Source organism: Ambystoma mexicanum, chromosome 8 (genome assembly GCF_040938575.1).
Source record: "Ambystoma mexicanum isolate Mex_15411 chromosome 8, UKY_AmexF1_1, whole genome shotgun sequence".
Lineage (NCBI taxonomy): Eukaryota > Metazoa > Chordata > Amphibia > Caudata > Ambystomatidae > Ambystoma > Ambystoma mexicanum.
The window spans coordinates 1,066,852,156-1,066,870,814 of NC_090929.1; the positions used below are offsets into that span (position 1 = coordinate 1,066,852,156).

Genomic DNA, 18,659 nt, shown 5'->3' on the forward strand with positions numbered 1-18,659 from the left:
TCCATGGCTTATGCTGTTGCACAATGTTCAGTACCATGACACCTTATAAATACACACATTAATGATAAAGGCCACTGGGGTGGTGATATCTAGGAGAACGTAGAGGCAGTCGTGCCACAGTGCCTGAGACCCTGATATCCAGAGCTGGTATTTGTTGCTGTTGACAAAGGGTTCAACATTGTTCAACATTACAAAAAAAGGTATCAGGTGCCCCTCTCTAGAAAGAATATGCAATGATAACCTCTTCTGTGGTTTCATTCCCACTTTGAGAGTGCGCAGCCATCGCTTTTTGTTCACTGGATTTTTCACAAATGAAGAATATTCATTTGCATATCAATCTTCGTCCGACCCACAAGGGCAGTACAGCACCGAAATGCCAGGCAAACCTCCTTTGAATAAGAGTACCAACAGCAACCCCAGACACGTGTTTCAGCCCTGTTGGGCCTCATCAGTGAGGTGGAGCTGTGCCGCTCTGAGCACAGTGAACAAGGGGTTCACGTCTGGGTTCCACCAGGTCACTTAGGGTAACCAACCCCAAGTTCCTTGCAAAAATACAAAAAAGGTATCATTGTTCAACGTTGTTGCTACCCTATTAATTAGCAAGACGATGCATATCCTTTTTGCTTCTCCTCCTGAGGAACTTCCCCTTCAGTTACTGCAGCTGTATGGCAGCACCCAAATAGTGTAGACTAGCTGCAGCCCTGTCAGTACATTCACAACACACCTGCTAAAGGCAAGTCATATCAACACCATGTGATGGTCTTCAATATCTGCTCTTTCCCTCTCCTGCAGTGTAAACCTAAAAACAATAGTGATCAGAGACATGAGAGGGCTCAGGATAAACTTCAGTTGGTCTGACAGTATCTGTATAAGTTAATGCATTTATGTACCTCTCAGATCCTTAGGACTATGTGTGCAGCTCCTAGATTTGTGATCTTCTACTAGGACCCAAACATACTTGCCATCCGGCATCAAATGTATGAGGGCCTGACAAGGGTAATGGATCTGGTACAAACTCAGCTGGCTTCAGAAGGAATCCCAATTATAAACCTACCCCACACTCCTAATGGCCCCAAAACCCACGGTTGCCACCCTGCTAGCTCACTATATAGCTCCTGCTATACCATTGCTATACCATTGCCAACTGTCAATTTCTGAAGTTGCTATCACCTGTCAGCATTTGGACCCATTTCTTAGTCCAAAAGAAACATATTGCATTAAGAATAAGAAACAGACAAAGGAACCAAAGGAAGCTCCAACTTAGCGCAGACATACTTTTATATCTATAAAGCAGGGGGAAACCTTTTTATAGTGAGTGCCATGCATCCAAGCAGGCCAATTCTTCACCTTAATTGCAGAGTTGTTTGATAGGATGATCTTGAAGGGCCCACGTCAGCATGGGATCAATGCTGAATTTCACTGATGCATGTTCAACATAACATGATCCCCTGGCTGGAGAGTGTGGGAGTGTTCTGTCTGCTGCTTCAGCAAGACGGAATTTACCTGGTTATAAATGGAACTGACAGAAATAATTAAGGACCTTACATTGTCAATGAGGTTTTCATCATTTCGATACAAGTGTGTGCCAACTGCCCTAAAAGGTGGCGATGAAGGCAGCATCATAAGAATGATAAATTGCCCTGGCAGTGATCGAAGTAAATATGGGCCAGCAGTGTAAGTTGCTATTTTCTTCTGGTCATGGGGGTGGAGGGGGAGGAGGGCATTCGATTTAGTGGAACCATGGCAGGCTGCATCACTTAGACCCTACCATGAGTGGCTTCTGCTAAAACTGTCAGGCTGTGTGGGGTCACTACGACCTACTCTGTGGAACTGGCCAAAACGTCCTCAGTTTTGGATGGAGGTGTTGGGGTGAATGAGTTTGGCACTGGCGGCAACCTACGCATGACGCCCGAGTTGGTACTCCTGCATCCTCATGAAAGGCTGGCCCAATTAGACTGGTCTCACGGGCTTAATTTCTTCAGGGCAGTGATAGTTGCAAACATAGATGATGTGCGTTTTTTGGAAGAGTGAGATGGAGACGACGGTTAAGTTGAGAAGTGAGGCTCTGCTGCACCAAATCACACTGCAGATGGTAGAGTTTGAGAGGTGTTAAGCATTAGATGGGAAATGGGGGGTACCGGACTCTGCGGGATAATAGATGGCCCCTTGCCACCTGTTTTCCCTTAACTCCTTCCTTAACCTAAATGTTTTGGTATATGTGTAACCCCATGTACAGTTCCCTAATGTGACGTTTTTGCAGAAGAAAGCACACGTACTATATATTGGGGCAGGACGATCTGTCCAGGATCACATTATAATTTGGAGGTAAAGCCAGGACAGGAGTCACAAAACTCTGATTCCACTGACACCATTTTGGCTTCCTAACCACCTCTCAGCTAGGACCCTCATTCGGGAGGACAATCTTTAGACCTATAGCATGTTGATGCCACTTTTCATAACTCGAGTTTTTACATTTTGTCAAAAAAGTACGCTGACCTTTTGGCACCATGCAGCCCGTTGGGGGTGCCTCCGTGGTTAAGGGACGGGTCATGCACCCTTTGAGACATTGATGGTTATCAGGGGAGGAATGGGGCCATAACAGGAGCACCGTTCCATGCTCTCTGCCCCTGACTGCCCTGAGTCTCCCGTATGCCGTGTCTCGTGCAGTTGAGGAGCGCACGTTCTCACGGGCTGCCCAAACTTAAACACTGAACCTATCCAAAGCTGGAGAGAGGCCTCATGCTTTGCACACATTTTACTGTCAGGGTGACAATACTGACAGAGGAAATAAGTACCATACCAAGTAGGCATTGCATGCTCAGAAGGGATGGACGTTTCAATTACTAACACAGACACGTTTGATAAATTGGTGGTCATTCATATATTCCCAAAATGCACTTTGTTTTTATATTCACGGTACGTACATCATTCGACACTTAGCTGTGCCCTCAGTCCCGCCCACACCACTGACAATCCCCCCAACTTCCCAAGCCCCCCTACCACCGCACGAATGGGAGGGGGCATGAGTTCCCCCAATAAATGTGCCCATCTGCAGGACTGCTGGCAGTATATTCTATGAAGGAAGTAATGTGGGATCCCTACAAACCTAGCGTCATGTTTTGTAACATGTCCTGTGATCAAGTAAATTGCTATTTTTCCATTTGTATTTTTAGACAATATCTTCAGCAAATATCCTGCACTTTTTTCCAAACTGCTTTCTCTGCAAAAGCTTTGTCACTATTTTATCCTGGGCCATTGATACAGGGTTTCCGCTTCCCTAAATACATATTCAGGAAAAGCAGTGACAAATATTCAACAGCAACATTTTTTTCCATACACCGTTATGCAAGCAGAACATTTGAGCAAAATGGACTTGTTTTATTTTGATCCTGTTGGGACATGTAATGTGCTGACTCTTAAGCATGGTCCATCTTCCTGAAGTACAATGTCCACATCGATCTTAAAGCTAACTCTTTTGGTAGCTGCTCAAAGGGGGCATACTAAGACCTCATTAGCCTTGCCTGGAATTTCACCTGACCCTCAACATTGCAGCATGCATGTCTGTGCGTAGGCTGGATTTTAAGGAGCACAAAATAAGCGGTTCAAGCACGCACCCACATAGCATGTCCATTTGCACTTTATGCAGTTTTACATTTTTATGCCCTTTGCATTGGTGTGATTTACTGGGTTGTGTCGGTTTTGTTGCCCCAGATAAAACAAGACACAATCAGATGAATTAGAGAGGGCACATAGGCTGCCGTGATGTCCGACAATGAACATGTCCGCTGTGTGCATGCTCAAGACATCTAGCATGGTGGCGATGAAATGAGTAGTCATTGCATCCCTGCGGCAACAGACCTACAAAAGGACAAGCTGTTGCATAAATGCAGTGACTTATTGTTAGATGTATGTAGACCCCAAAGCAGGTCATTCGGCCATCAGGGGGTTTCTGTGATGGGGAAGGAGGCCGACCTGGGAGGGTGTCTGGCAAGGGAACTTTGTTTTAGTTTGGGCTGTCAGGTGGCGCTTAAGCACCAAAGCCGAAACTATTGCATTTGTAGGAGGGACACACAGCTTGTAGGTGTTGTTTAGGTATTTGCCCATCCATTGACTGCCATAATATCTCTTCATGCACTGAAGTCCTGTTAAAAACAGGCAACAGTTTTGGCTTGAGGTCTTCATAGAATTTGCCAGGTACTGCCATCAAATGCCCAGGTAATCCACTGTTTTCTAGCTGTTGTGATCTGGTGGCCGTGTAGTACCATTATACCAATGCCTAAAAAATGTCTATCCCATACTTACACAAAGGCCCAAACTGTTGACTTTGCCAATGTGTGTTTCCTTTTGATTCTGGCTGGTGGAGGGGTGTGTAAGGCAGTTGGTATGGGGGAGAAGAGCAGGGCAAGACCGGGCATGCAGGGAGGATCACATTATGTGATATTTTGCCTGCATGCCACCCTGCTCATTGGATAGCCTATGAGGCCACTCTAAAGAATAGGTATGGGGAGGGAGGATGCAAGCACTCTCACTAAATAATCAGGATTGTTTTTAAACTTAAAGCCCACAAGACCGCTAGTGAATCAGCCTACAGATTGAGGAGCTACTAGTCCACTAATGGGTGAAGTTTGCTTAGGAGGCCTTTTAGACCTCCAGTGGTTTACCCTGTAGGTTAAGGAGCCCCTCAAGCCACTGGAAGACATTTAGATACATGCCACCAGAACACCAGTGATTTTATCTGTATGTTCAGAGGCTCACCAGGGGACGAGAAGAAGTGGCAGAGTGGGCCAGTAAACCACTAGGACATTTCATTATTACAAAGGGAGGGTAGGAAGACGCTGGGAAGATCTGTTCCACTCTTGTATTTTACTGATCTGCATGGTTCAGCCACAGAAAAATGTTTCCCACAGAAATACTCCTGACCCCCGGTGGTGGGACTCACCCTAGGTGGTTTGTACATGAGGTGGGGGAGCTCAGGTTGGAATCTACACAGGACAGGGAGGCTACTTCACAGTTGGAGCAAAATCTGGCTGAGCAGGAGAAGAGCAGGGATGAAATGGAGGCAGTGAGTGAAGGGGACTGGGAAAGAAAGCTAGGAGCTTTGGGATGGTCATCTGGGGAAGTGTGAGAGTGAATAAAGATGGTTCCTCTTACAGCAAAGGGGCAGCCTGCATTGATAATGAGGAAGACCTGAGAAGATAGGAAGGATAACAAACCAAGGATTGAACGAGAAGACTGGGCTGGAGTAAGTAGCCCATGCAGTTCGAAAAGAGTTTGGGGACCATGGTGGAAAAGAGAGCAAGGAAGTGTAAACTGGAAAGGGCAGATGGCAACAGCTGGTCAGAGATGAAGAAGTGGTACAGAGGCATAACTCTGGTTAAGGAAAGAGGGGGTTATGGGTAAGTGGGTTAATAGGTAGGGTCCGACAAGGAGTGAGAAGGCATGGTTAACACATGTATGGTGGAAGCCTAGCAAATGGATAAGATACCTGTTGGTAGGGAAAGTGGGAAGATGGGTAAGATAAAGGAAGAGAAATAATGTTACAGTTTGAAGAAGGTGATTTAGGAATTATTGGAAAGAAAGAGGGCAAATAGGGAAGAAGGAGGGGAAAACCCTCCACAGGGTGACATGTTGGTTCAAATGTCTTGACAGCAGTGCTCATTTCTCAACACCCAGTGTTTCTACTGGTGCCTTCTCCTTTCCTCCTAGTGTTATGGTGGTGGCAGCCTGGATGGCTTTTTCGGCTCCTCCTGTGGTGTTACCGGTAGTGCCAGCAGTTGCCACGGGCACCATGAGACGAGGCGTTATGTCTCTATCTTCAATAGTGCCAGGAACATTCTGGGATCATTGTGAACTTTATGCACCAAGATGGAGGCCCACCTCAGTGTAAAGGCAGGGGAGGGGGTAAACAATGTAAGACATGGGGCCAGGCATCTCAGAGACAAGGTGGTGGGAATTACATAATTTAGTATGTTCCTGCTCCTATCTGTGAAAGAAAACAAGAACTATCAGATGAGTGAAACATGGGTTGACCAGAGAATAACCCTCCCTGCCGTGCCCTGCAATGTACGGGAGGACAGCTCTGTGTGTGACTGGCACTATTCTGTGGGAGGGAGCACCTTTCCTGTTGGAAGGTTTCTAAGAGTACCAAGTGGAGATGCAGTGCGTGCATGAGAGACATCACAACGATGGGTGGTTTTATCCCCAGAATTACACAATTGTGTTAATCCAGATCACCAGGTTAAACATTATACACGTTATGGACTACATGTCATCAGCAATTTGGCACACATATGAATTGTCAAAAAGAAAGGAAAATAACAAATATGAATTGTCCATTCCAGCAAACTTACTAACCTTCCCACCCAAATGTTTATTGGGCATTCTCTTTCTGAGCCCCACCCCTAGGGAGTCAACCCACCCACCAAGAAATGTAATCTATCATGTGCTTGACCTTTTTCTGAAAGAACCAAGGCTCATAAGTGAAACTGACAAAATATAGGACGTTGAAGCATTTTGGACAAGTATGGTTTGCTTTCAGAAGAGAAATGAGCACTGGAGGGAATGCACTTCTTCAAAAGCCAGTTCAGTAAAATAGGTGCATTACTATTGTTATTATTATTGGTATTCTTAATGTTATGATTCATATTATAGTAATTCATTTTAGGCTATATATTAAGCACAGACCTGGCTTAGGTTAGCAACTGAGAGCTTCACAACTCATAGGGGGAGGGACAAAGAGATCCAAGGGAACGGAAAGCTAACAATGGGGGAAGGAGAGGGCAGGCAATTAGGCAGCAACGGATCTACAACAAGCAACCAGGGGAAAATATAGGGAGGGGGGACAGATCACACAGTCTCAGGTTAGGAAAGGAGGAGAGGGTATGTGGGACTCGGATTAGGGGGTGCATTCGTTGAAGAGCAGGCTCTTGAATTAAAACAGTAGAAAGGGATCTCTTGTATTCTACCAAGTGAAGTGTACATTCAAAGACGTGAGCATATCAATAGAGGAGATGAACTTCAACAATTGAAAAGAAAAAACAGACCACGTGTGCAAATTGCTGCTCCCATATTATTAGGGTGCAGACAGCTGTTGGCACATTGTTTCTTCATTGAATTTAATTGTGCTCCCTCCAGTCGGATGATCAAAGGGTGAGAATATGCCAAAGGAGCTCCCAGCATATGGGCTGACAGCTGTTGAAAAACATCAACAAATCAACTATTGTGTGAAAAGGTGTGAACAACCCCAGGAACTCCCCCTCACCCCCCTCCGCGTGGACTGTAACCCCCTCCCCTCCCCCCTTGGATACCCAGGCCGCCCTTGTTTAAGTCTGGCAATGCCTCACATCTCTGAAACAACACCCACTAAACTTTGCTCATCACCAAGCAACCCACCACATTATGGCCCACTGTGCAGATATCCTTGCCCATAAATTCTCTCAACACAGAACCCATTCGTAAGCAGTGGAGTAGGATTACAACACTTGGGATTCCCCTCTGGCAAGACCGCCGAGTGTGTCACAAATCCAACTCACTTAGAAAATAAGTGGAAAAACATGCAAATCATGGGTGACACTGTGAACCCCACTCCGCCAAATTTAAATGTGGGCCTCTAATACAATTCTTTATAAATATGGCTTGTATGTAGGCCAGGGGTAGGCTCTCTGTTGGTGGCAACAGAGTCACAGACAAGCATTATTTCCATAATCTGTTTCAAGTTAGAGCCCAGAGCACTGGGACTATTGCTGTTCTCTCGACAGGTAAGCATCACGCTGTGGTGTCGGGAACAGACTCACCTGGTAATGGAGCAAGGTCTCGAGACCTACGGTGGGTCCCTTACTTTCGACTCCCTAATAGAGTGCTTTTCTTGAGGTACAACAAACGAAAATACAGTGCTGAAGTTTTCATGTCACTGCACCCTCAACGCTTCCTATGGTAGACACATCCCGTTTCTGTGACAGACTAGAGCATACCCTAGCTACAATGAAAGTGGCACATACTCTTTGGTGCACTGGCGTAGCGGGGCCCCGAATAGTCCATGCAGTGCAAGGGGACCCACAAATGTCCTGGGAGGGGACCCCCTCAGACTAAAAAGAAAGATAGTTTCTTTTTGAAGTCACTCTGCCATCATAAAGAAATTATCACTGTTACAGCGTAACAGAAATAATTTCTTTATGAAGGCAGAGTGACTAGAAAAAAATACTATTTCTTTATGAAGTCCGAGGGCTCCCCCACTCCATGACATGGAAGTCTACAGGCTGGAGGCAGTCATGCCATGGGGTGGAGGGAGCCCTATGCACCCGGTTGCCCGTGGGCGTGGTTTGCGCTTTACAAATAAACAAAATACAAATACAAATGAATTCAAAAAGAAATTGTTTCTGTTTGAAGTCACTCTGCGTTCATAAAGAAATTATTTCGGTTCGGACCTTTAACGAAAATGATTTCTTTATGAAGTCAGAGTGGCTTAAAAAAGAAACCAGCCATGACACAGAGGCCTCCGAATACTCTGCAGATGACAGGAACAAGCATTCCTGGCTGCTGCAGGGAGCTGAAGGTCTTGTTCCATGCACTAAGATTAAAGGTAAGAGCATGTATTTTCTTTTAATGTGTGTGTGCATGCATATAAGTGTATGTATATATATGTATATAATGTAATGTGTATTAATGAGTGAGTGCATGATGCAGGCCAGGTATGCCTTTGTGAGTGTTTGGTGAAAGGGTGCACACTTAAATGTATGGGGGCTTCCTGGGTATGTGCCTGTATGCTGAAAGGATGTACACTTAAATGTATGGGTGATGACTGGGTGTGCCCATATGGTGAAAGGGTACACACTTAAATGTATGGGTGGCAGGGGGTGCATGTGTGAGTGTTTGGTGAAAGGGTGCACACTTAAATGTATGGGGGCTTCCTGGGTGTGTGCCTGTATGCTGAAAGGATATACACTTCAATGTATGGGTGATGACTGGGTGTGCCCATATGGTGAAAGGGTACACACTTAAATGTATGGGTGGCAGGGGGTGCATGTGTATGCATGTATGTGCATGGTGAATGGTGTGTGTGCTTTTGTTCACAGGCTCAACAAAACCTACATTTGGGGGGGGTGCTAACCCTTCAAATGTTGGGTGAGGCACTAACTTCACTGGCAGCAAACATATTTGTGTGGGGGCATCTTACTTCTTTACACATACTAATGAGACTATTCTAGTGCGGCTTCAACGTTACAAGAAGTTAACTCCCTCTTTTAAGTCTGAAAGCACCCAATTATGGACTGCTGTGAGAATGAGCGGTCTCCTGTCCCCTCTGTACCCTTCTAAACACTCCGCAGGCATGTAGGTACTAAACCCACATCACAATTTCAACTGCCAAATAACTAACAGTGAAATGCTTTATGTTAGTAATTGCTGGGCCTTTGCAAATGGTGAAAACCCAGGTGCCGTTTATCATATGTATCCTGTTCTGCCCGGCAACGGTTTGTAAGTCAGCTATGTCGAGTAAACATAGCCCAAAATTTCAGGGGGTGATGGAGAGGACTGAAGCCCTGTCAGATCAATGGTGTTGTGCCACTGCTTGTGTTTAATGCCACGATTACATATTGGTTAATCTTCATTACTCGTAGGCCCGTTCTTCCTCATCCCAGTACATGTGTGCGAGGCACTTTGAGGTAGCAGGACATGGAGGTAATGCCTTGTTTAGTTACCTGTAATCTTCATTACTCCTATACAGACTCGTCCTTGTCCTAGTACTTACCTAGGAGAAAAGGTGCCTCATACGTAAACACTGGGACAAGGAAGAGAGACGTGGAGGTAGTTGTGGACTGAAGTGCTGATTTTGGGGATTGGGGAAGGGGGTTGGAGGGAGAGGGGATATGTGGGGGCTGGGAATTGTGTGATAACACATAATGGTAATCCAACTCCAGGCTAAGCAGGCATGAAATGTGGTATTTGTGGCTAGAGAGGCATTTGGGTGCTGCCAGTCTAGTCATTTCTTAGTTTGGCTTTACTTTTTTTTACTGGGCATCTCTGATAAAGCAGTCCTACTAAGTGTAATTACCTGACTAGACTGGCATTTGGGTGCTGCCAGTCTAGTAGATTCTTACTGTGTCATGGTATATTTTTCTGGGCAACTGTGATAAAACAACCATGAAAAGGGTTATTGCTTCGACCTGATCCCACCAGATCTTTTCTTTACCACGATATATCATGAGAACCCAAAAATGATCATGAACATCCAACATGACTCAATGCTTTTGAAGACTGGAAGAAATCATATCTTGTGCTGGAACAGCTCCCATCAGGATTCGAACCTGCGACTGTTCAAGGTCAGTCAAACATTTGCAAACGGTGCACAAACCCACTGATCTGCAGTCCATTGTCTACCCTCCTTATCGCCTGGGTTCAAGTTAGGACGTAATAGTCTTCAGACATTAAAGACTCACACTGAACATTCTTAAACTAGTGTAAGCCACCGCGGAGACACAGAAGAATAGAGCCTAAGGGTGTTCATTAGTGTGTTGCAAAGTCCTCATAAGAACCTAGATCAAAAATCCTTTATTAATTTTTTTGTATTGAATTTTCTATTTCCACCACTACTATATTTCGTTCTATCATAATTGCAAACATCTCAATTGCTTGCAATTCAAGTTTACCTGCCTCTTATTCAGAATCTATCTTTGTTTCTTAATAACGTTTTTATTCACATGTTTTGCTTCCCCCCCCTTTCTTTTGGTTGCAAATCTTCTTTAAAGTATTATGGGATTTTTAAACTGCACGTCTGAAAAATAGGAATACACGGATATGTCAATTGTTGGAGGGATGCAGGCATGATGAAAGTAACGAAGTAGATTCTTGGACTGTTTTCTTCTGTGCATAGGCCCCACAAGCTGGCAAGTGGCATCAGAGGCCTAAAGCCCTTGCTGCTTAGATCTGTCTGTAGAGTAAAAGTAAACTGCTTGAATCAGGGGCCCAAGCAGCACACAGCCCCTGAGCCCCTCCCCCCCATCCCCCGCCCCATGTTCTGATAAAAGGTTGCATATAAAAAGAAGTTATTACTGACTTACACATTCCACATCCTCTTACTTGCCAAAGTAAAAATGTCCTGAACAGTTAATTTACACTTGGAAATTGTATACCAACTCGCACAGGACCAGGGAGTGAATCGATAGTCGCCAGCGTTTTATTTCGACTTGGTGTTTTGTCGATTCGTTGCTGATTAGACTTGGGATTCAATACTACACGAGGCATGCCTGTTGTAAGTCGGTATGTCATGATGGCAACTAGCGACTGGAGTTAAACAAAATCATAGCCTGTCAGACGATGTTGCGTCATGAAAAATGAAAAGTAACACAGGAAACCATGTGAAAGATATATACAAGCGAGTGCTGAACTACTGCCGCTGGTGCAGCAGTCAGCACTCACAGGGGTGCGCCCGTCTCCTTATGAAGAGGTCACAGTGTAAGGAGGTGGAGCCTAGATTTAGAAAGAAAATTAAACAATATATATGGTAGAATACTAATATATATTAGTATATAAATGGTATATAGGAGTGCAGACTGTTTAGTCCGATACCAGATGGGATTCAAGGTTTTTCTGGAAGTAATAGTCTAACGTTGTGAAAAAATTGAGAGTGGGCGTAGTGCAGTGTAGAGCAGGTAGCAGGTAAGCAGAGGCACTCGCAGGGGCACTCACGTGGGTGCGCACGCGCGGGTGCGCGCAGCCGTCTCCTTATGTAGAGGTCACAGTGTAAGGAGGCAGAGCCTACATTTACAAAGAAAATAAATCAATATATATGGTAGAATACTAATATATATTAGTATATAAATGGTATATAGGAGTGCAGACTGTTTAGTCCAATACCAGATAGGATCCAAGGTGTTTCTGGAAGTAATAGTCCAACATTGTGAAAAAGTTGAGAGTGGGCGTAGTGTAGAGCAGAGCAGGTAGCAGGTAAGCAGAGGCACTCGCAGGGGCCCTCACAATAGCCATTCATAAAAAGGCAGATAACTCATTATCAGTATTAAGTCCATAATGAACAGTCCTATATTTACAGATTAGTCTTGGTCCCTGTGCCCTGTATGCTTTGCTGATGCAACTTGATGTTCTTTTACTGGCAATGAGTATATAATTGTATATGTTGAATTAATGCATCAACTTTTTTGAAAAACAACCTAGATAAGAACCGTGAGGTTGAAACACGTGTTTGCTGTGCTCAGCACATTAAAGTATTAAAGGCTGTACTTTCTGTGGACCAAAAACGTGCATTAGCCTATGTTCCGCTTGTTCTGTGCAGTGTGACTTTGTTTATATGTAATGTACTGTTACTTAGGACTCTTTGGGCTGAGGTTATGTTCTTACACGACCACCCGTGCATCTACTTACGTACCTACATTCCTTGAATATTTTGACAGTGCGCAGCTGGTTCTAGTGCCTGCCACATTTTAACTACTTACCTTTATTTCAGTCATGAATCCGTAGCGGATGTGGCATTGCAGTTTTTGTTTCCTAAACAGCTCTATTATAAGTGATCACCAAGAATAGGGTTCTGTATATACGGCAAAGCAATTGGTGTGGCTGCACAATCAGTCACACTTTGTGACCTGCCCTGCGTGTTTTTCCATTTTGTATTTACATGTGTAGACGGATAAATAGAGTATCACTGCACAGACTGCATTTTCAAGCTCCTTTCTCAGCAAAATCTTTCCCTCCATTTTATCTTGGGTCACTGATAAATGGTTTCCTCTATAGAACAGAGGCAGCAAAACATTTCCTGCATTCCCAAATGTGCATTTTGTGCAAAACTGTAGACTTTCTTGATTGGCAGAATTAAGGTCCGTTCGCATCATTTACTGGAAGAAGAGGCGCTATTCACGTTTTGCTTAGGCTTGATGTTTGGAGGCCGTGCATATCTCATCGGGCAGCGAGATGAGCGTACTATAAAATGTGCACGTTTGTAGAATTGGGGCATTGTCGCGTGAACGATGCTGTATAACTGGACTGCGTAACTCCGCATGCTTGCTTTTTCTGCGTAAGTACCAATTAGCTTATAAAACTGTGTATTGCTGCCTAACTTATAATAGCATATTCCCCATCTTTCAAAATGTGGACTAGTGCATATTTTGGCATTATCTAAATGGGAATACAACCGTTGTATTAAGCTGTGATGCAGACTAAAAATGTCCTGTTTAGCTATCGAATGGACCAAACTATTTTGATCCGTTTTTCAAATATGCCAAATTTGAATAAGTGTCAGTGGTGGCCAGTGCTGCATAGTGGGCATAGTGCAAAGCATAGGTGTCACTCATTCCTGTCACTCCTGATTTACGGGCGCTGCCCTGAGCGGAGGCTACTGGGCTTCTGTCCCTGCAGCCAGTGCTTGGAGGAAGGGCGCAGAGCCCATTAAAAGCTCTGGAGGGCGTCCACTGGAAGCGCTTCTCATGTCTTTCTCTGGACCGCGATGGAAAGGGACTCATGCGGGGGGAGTGTCAATCAATGTCCCTCCACGGTTTCTGCTCCCTCTTTCTATCTGGGTTTGAAAAGAGAAGAGCTGAAGAACCTGAGGCAGGGGATCATACACCAAAATGAGACAAGTTTGGACAAAAACTGCAGGTGCGTGTTAAGTGAAAGTGAGCACACCTGTTTGACTGTCAGTGTGCATGTCTGTGAATGTGAGCACATGTGGGTGTGCGTGCATGCATGTATGAATGCCTGTTTATTCATTCAGCTTATTTATGAGTAGGTGGGAGGAATGGCTGCTGCCGGAACAAGCAGGGGATAATGCATGGGGAATTGCAATCGTAATTGTTTACTTGTAGAGCGCTTATACACAAGTGAAGTGCTTCAAAGCGCTTCAAGGCGGGAAGGGAACAAGGGAGTACAGTCATCATTCTTAGGCCTTGAAGATTCTGAATGATTTACAAAAATAGCCAGTGTGTTAGGCCAGAGGCATATGTACTAGTGTAGTGCTGGACAAGAAGTGAGGGAGAAGGGGGAGAGGGTAGGAGCAAACAGAGACATAAACTACAGTTGTGGCCTGGCGATGTTTCAGGTTGCTTGGTAGTGGGTCCTCTAAATGCGCCTATGAATGTGCATTACAAGCACACCCAAGCTAGGGAGGGGAGACAGAGGGAGGACAGGACAGACTTTCAAGGCCTAGAACAGTCAAGGGCAAGGACGTGCAAGTGCACCTAACAGGAAGTGCGAGGGAGGGAAGGGGGACAAGTAACGCCCAGTCCAGCAGGGGCCTGGGTTAAGTGCAGAGTGGATGCCCCTCCAGTAGTGCACAGGGTGCAGCAGCCCGGGGGCAAGTGCAGGACTGGCTGGGCAGGGCTGGGACATGTGAGGCTCTGGAAGTGCACTAGGCGACCAGTCAACTAACTGAGCAGGTTTGTGGAAGAGAACGAAGGAGGGAAAGAAGCGAGGAGAAAGGGGGTTAGCAGGGGAGAGGGAGAGAGAAGGAAGAAGAGAAGCCGTAGGTCTTGAGGAGTTTCCGGAACTTAAGGAGGCATAAAACGGAGAGCGGTAGGGAGGCTGTTCCAGAGGGAGACCCCTCTAGAGGATAAAGATCTACCCCCAAATCTCTGTTTGGAGAATTGTCTCACCCGCAGAGAGTTGGAGGAGGCCGAGTGGAGGGCTCTAGAAGGAGAGGATCTGGGAAGAGAGCATTGTAGATAGTAAGGTCCTCTGCCCCAGAAAGCCTTGTGGACTATGCAGAGGGACTTGAACTTGACCCTTGCAGCCACAGGGAGCCAGTGGAGGGATTTCAGCACCAGCGAGATGCGGCCCCTGGGCTTGAGGCCAAGGATAAGTCTTTCAGTTCTGTACTGGATAAGTTGCACAGGTCAGATAGTGGAAGTAAGAAGACTGAGAAAGAGACGGTTGCAGTAGTTCTGCCTGGAAGAACTAGGGCTCTGGAGACAGTGAGCCTCTGGGGGAAAGTGAGAAAAGAATACATTTGAGGAGGTGCAGCTGGCAGTGGATATGTCCGAGATGTGAGAAAAGAAGGAGAGAGTAGAGTCGAAGATGACCCCCAGGTCAAGATGGAATGGTGCTGGTACTGTAAGTGGTTTGCCAACAGCATGTGCTCTTACAGTGACACATGTCTACATACAGTGACAGTATTAACATTAGTGGGTAAAGCCAACACAAGTGTGTACTTTCAGAGAGTGTACTGGAATGCAATGGCGCGGCCAGAATGAACATGTCTTATTAGAGTGGCAATATTGACAGTTCGGGCAAAGCCAACATGAGTGCATACTTACAGTGGCAGTACTGACATGCAATGGCACAACCAACCTGAAATGTTGATTTATAGTTACAATATTGCCATTTTTAGGAAACATTTGCACAGGCATGTCCTTACGTTTGCAGTACTGTCCCATAGTGGCACAGTCAACATGAACATCTCTTCTTAGAATCATAATATTGGCATAATTGACATTATTAGGAAATTCCAACATGAATGTGCACTTGAAGTGGAAGTGCTGGCACTACTAGTATTATTGGGCAAAGCTAACCTTGTGACCTTTCATTGGCAAACCTGTAATACATTGACAGAGCCAGCATGAATGGAAATGTCTTCTTAAAGTAGCAATGTTGCCAATATTGGGCACTGCCAACATGAGTGTGTTCTTGCGGTGACCCTGTTGGAATATATTGTGGGTACAGACATCCCATGTATATTTATTGGAAAATGCTTCTGTCAGCTATTGACATCTATTGGATTTGGACATATGCTGCCCTATAGAACCGGTTGCAAATAGAATGCCCTTTACTCAATTTGCCCAGAAACTCTACTTTAAATTGCTCCATTTTAACCTATTATTTCAAACAAATACGCAGTGGGAGAACCACTAAGAACACTCACTTGGTTGGTTTGTGCTCTCTTAATATTATCAGTCACTTAAGATGATTATCGGGAAATCGTAAAACCCCTCCATTTAAAAAAAGCACCTGCCACCCGGATACGAGTGATACAATATCTGCTTCCTTATTAACTGAGCTGCAAAAATAGTGGTAAATAATAGTGTAGTTTTCTGTCTAGTGTAAAGCATTTTGTAATATGACCCATAAACAATACCTGTTTGCTAAATTGCGAATCTTTTGCAAACAGCAAACACGGTGCAAAATGAACTTGCTCCATTTTAATCTTAGTTAATATATTTTAAACATGGTGTTTATGTGAAGTAGCATTTCCACGGTCTTAGCTTCACTGTAGGGCCTGTGATAAGGCTTTGCATGGACATTTCCACTAATATATATTCCATGCACTGCAACATGCAGCGCAAGCGCACAAATACACAAACACTGCCCACGCGCAGGTCCCTTCTAATGGCTGTGGCATTGGTGCAGTTTTGTCGAGGAACAATCAGATGAATTGCATAGTGGAGGCGGAGTGACTGCAATGACGTCAGCTATTGCTTTCTTCTGCTGCATGCATGTGCAAGGCATTGAGCATGGTGGTGATGCAAGGAGTAGAAACAGTGTCTCTGTCCTAACAGGATGAGTCTCAGGCGCCTGCGGTAGCTCCTCATTCCATGGATGCCAAATGGAGAGAGAGGCTGCAATACTCCATAAAGGAAGGCCGTATAGGACAATGGTCCCCCACACCCAGAAGCAGAGAAGCAAACATTGCAAAATAAAAGTGCCAGTTCAAATTCTCTTAAGCAATGTGGTTGCTGGCAGTTCACCCACCTTCTTGGCAGTTGTACCAAAGAAAGTAGGTAGCAAGAACAATGAGTCATCCCCTTGCACAAAGGAAACCAATATCAAGTGTGTCAATAACACAGGAGCTAAGAGGGGGTCGTTGGGCCATGGCAGGAGGCGTGCAATCCCCTCTTTCTTTTTTAGCAAAGAGTGCTCTGCTTTCTCAGCCTTGCAGACCTAACACTTATGGGGGAAAAAAAGTCAGTTTATCATTGACTGTCAGCATCTGGCTCCCATTTCCAACCTCGCCTTGGAACCTTTTAATGCCAGGGCCAGCTAGGTTCTGCCACAGAGGAGCAGGCTGTCTCTAGGGCGAGGTGAAACAGGCAACGGCACTGGGTGCTGGTTGAGAATGGACAATGTTGCAGCAAGGGTTTAACCTCTCTCAAACAATGGGGAAGGCAGAGAGGTTAAGACAATTTTAGTAAATTAGTAGTGCATTAACAGCTGCAATTACGCCATTAACTCTTAGCACACTGGTTAGAAAAAGCACTCGCAGGGCAAAGCCGATGTTACAGCTTGGGAAAGTTTGCTCAACCTTCTGTGTAGGATGTGATCGCCCCCTAGCTTCAGTGCATTAGTTTTGGCCTTCAGGATAAAAACAGCCGAAACTACAAATGACCACCTCAATGCACAGCTAAAAACCTCAAACTTTGATTAGAGTCCCACCGCGCGAAAAGAGGTTGGTGGAATGGGTTTACCGGCACCGGTAATGTTGCCGGTGCTGGCAAACCCATTCCGCCCTATTACGAGGTTCCCTTGCAGGACCTGCACAGAACGCAGACGTCCTTAGAGGGTCCCGCAAGGGGACCAAGGAGCTAATAACGGGCCCGTTATTAACAGGCCCGTTATTAGCTCCCTCCCCACTCCCATTAAGCCCTATGGGGGCCCAAATGGGAATAGGGATTGGTTTTGTGAATGAGGAATTACCGGGTCCTCCAAGGTTGGAATGACCCTGTAATTCCTCATTCACAGAACCCGGACAGCGCCATGGCTGCCTCCAAACTCGTAATGAGGCCCACTGTCATGTCAGAATAGAGGGTTGCGGTCCAAAGAGGAGCGAAACATGGTGGGGAAGAGAATTGGAAAGACAATGGGAAATAAAAACAATAAGAAAAGAATAAGAGAAAAGAAGTAAAGAGTAGACAAATAACCATTGTGAGAAGGCAGAAAGAGGAGATGTGTAGAAAGGAATGGAGACAAAAAACCCAAATAAGGGGAAAGTGGGATTCCAAAGAAAGACAAACAAAGAAAAGGAAAGGAAGAAAAAAGAGGGTTAGAAAATGGCAATGATTGGAAACGAGTAAGAAAGGAAAGCAAATTTCCATACAACAGAAAGCAGAAAGGGAAAAGTGGAATAAAGCAAATAAAAGCAGGAATTTGAAGAAAAAGACGGTCAAAGTAAATCAAGTAAAAGAACAACAGAAAGAGGGGAAGATTTAAAGGAAGATAAAATGAAACGGCAGGCAGTAAAGATAGAATGAGGGAGAGAAATGAAATGAAATAATGTGCAGTTCTTTTAAGATACAGAGGTGAAAAATAGAGGTTGAAAACAAAACAAGATAAGTGTAAAGAAGGGGTTAGGGAAGTGATGGTGATACAAAGGGCCTCACCACGAGTTGGGCGGTAGCCCTAAAATGCGGCAGTAACGCCATTACCGCCACAGTTAAGGGCTGGCCCAATCCCGAGTTGGGCGCTAAATTGCCTGTTTTACCACCAGCTTTTTGCTGGAAGTGAAAATTACATTTAGCTCCCTGTTTTTGTCACAATTACCGCTGGCTGTATTAGCGTGCAGTATTTGTGCCGAAAAAATGCCCCTTTGGGTTCAATGGACTCAATGGGGAATGGGTATTTACTTTTAACACACACTCTATGATCTGGCGCTAATAACGCCGGACTGGGTGGTGCTAACGCAATTACAGTGGGGTGGTATTACCGCCGCAATACCGCCCAACTCATGATGA

At 45.1% G+C, this 18,659-nt stretch overlaps 1 protein-coding gene across 1 annotated transcript in view; it reads left to right on the plus strand.

Annotated features, from left to right (window-relative positions):
- Positions 1-12,888: 12,888 nt before the first annotated feature.
- Positions 12,889-18,659, plus strand: part of LOC138473731 (pulmonary surfactant-associated protein D-like) — a 178,443-nt gene continuing 172,672 nt past the window's right edge. Inside the window, exon 1 of the mRNA XM_069612197.1 lies at positions 12,889-13,018. Coding sequence (XP_069468298.1) covers positions 13,002-13,018 — 17 coding nt within the window. The 5' untranslated portion in view covers positions 12,889-13,001. The remainder of the gene's footprint in view (positions 13,019-18,659) is intronic.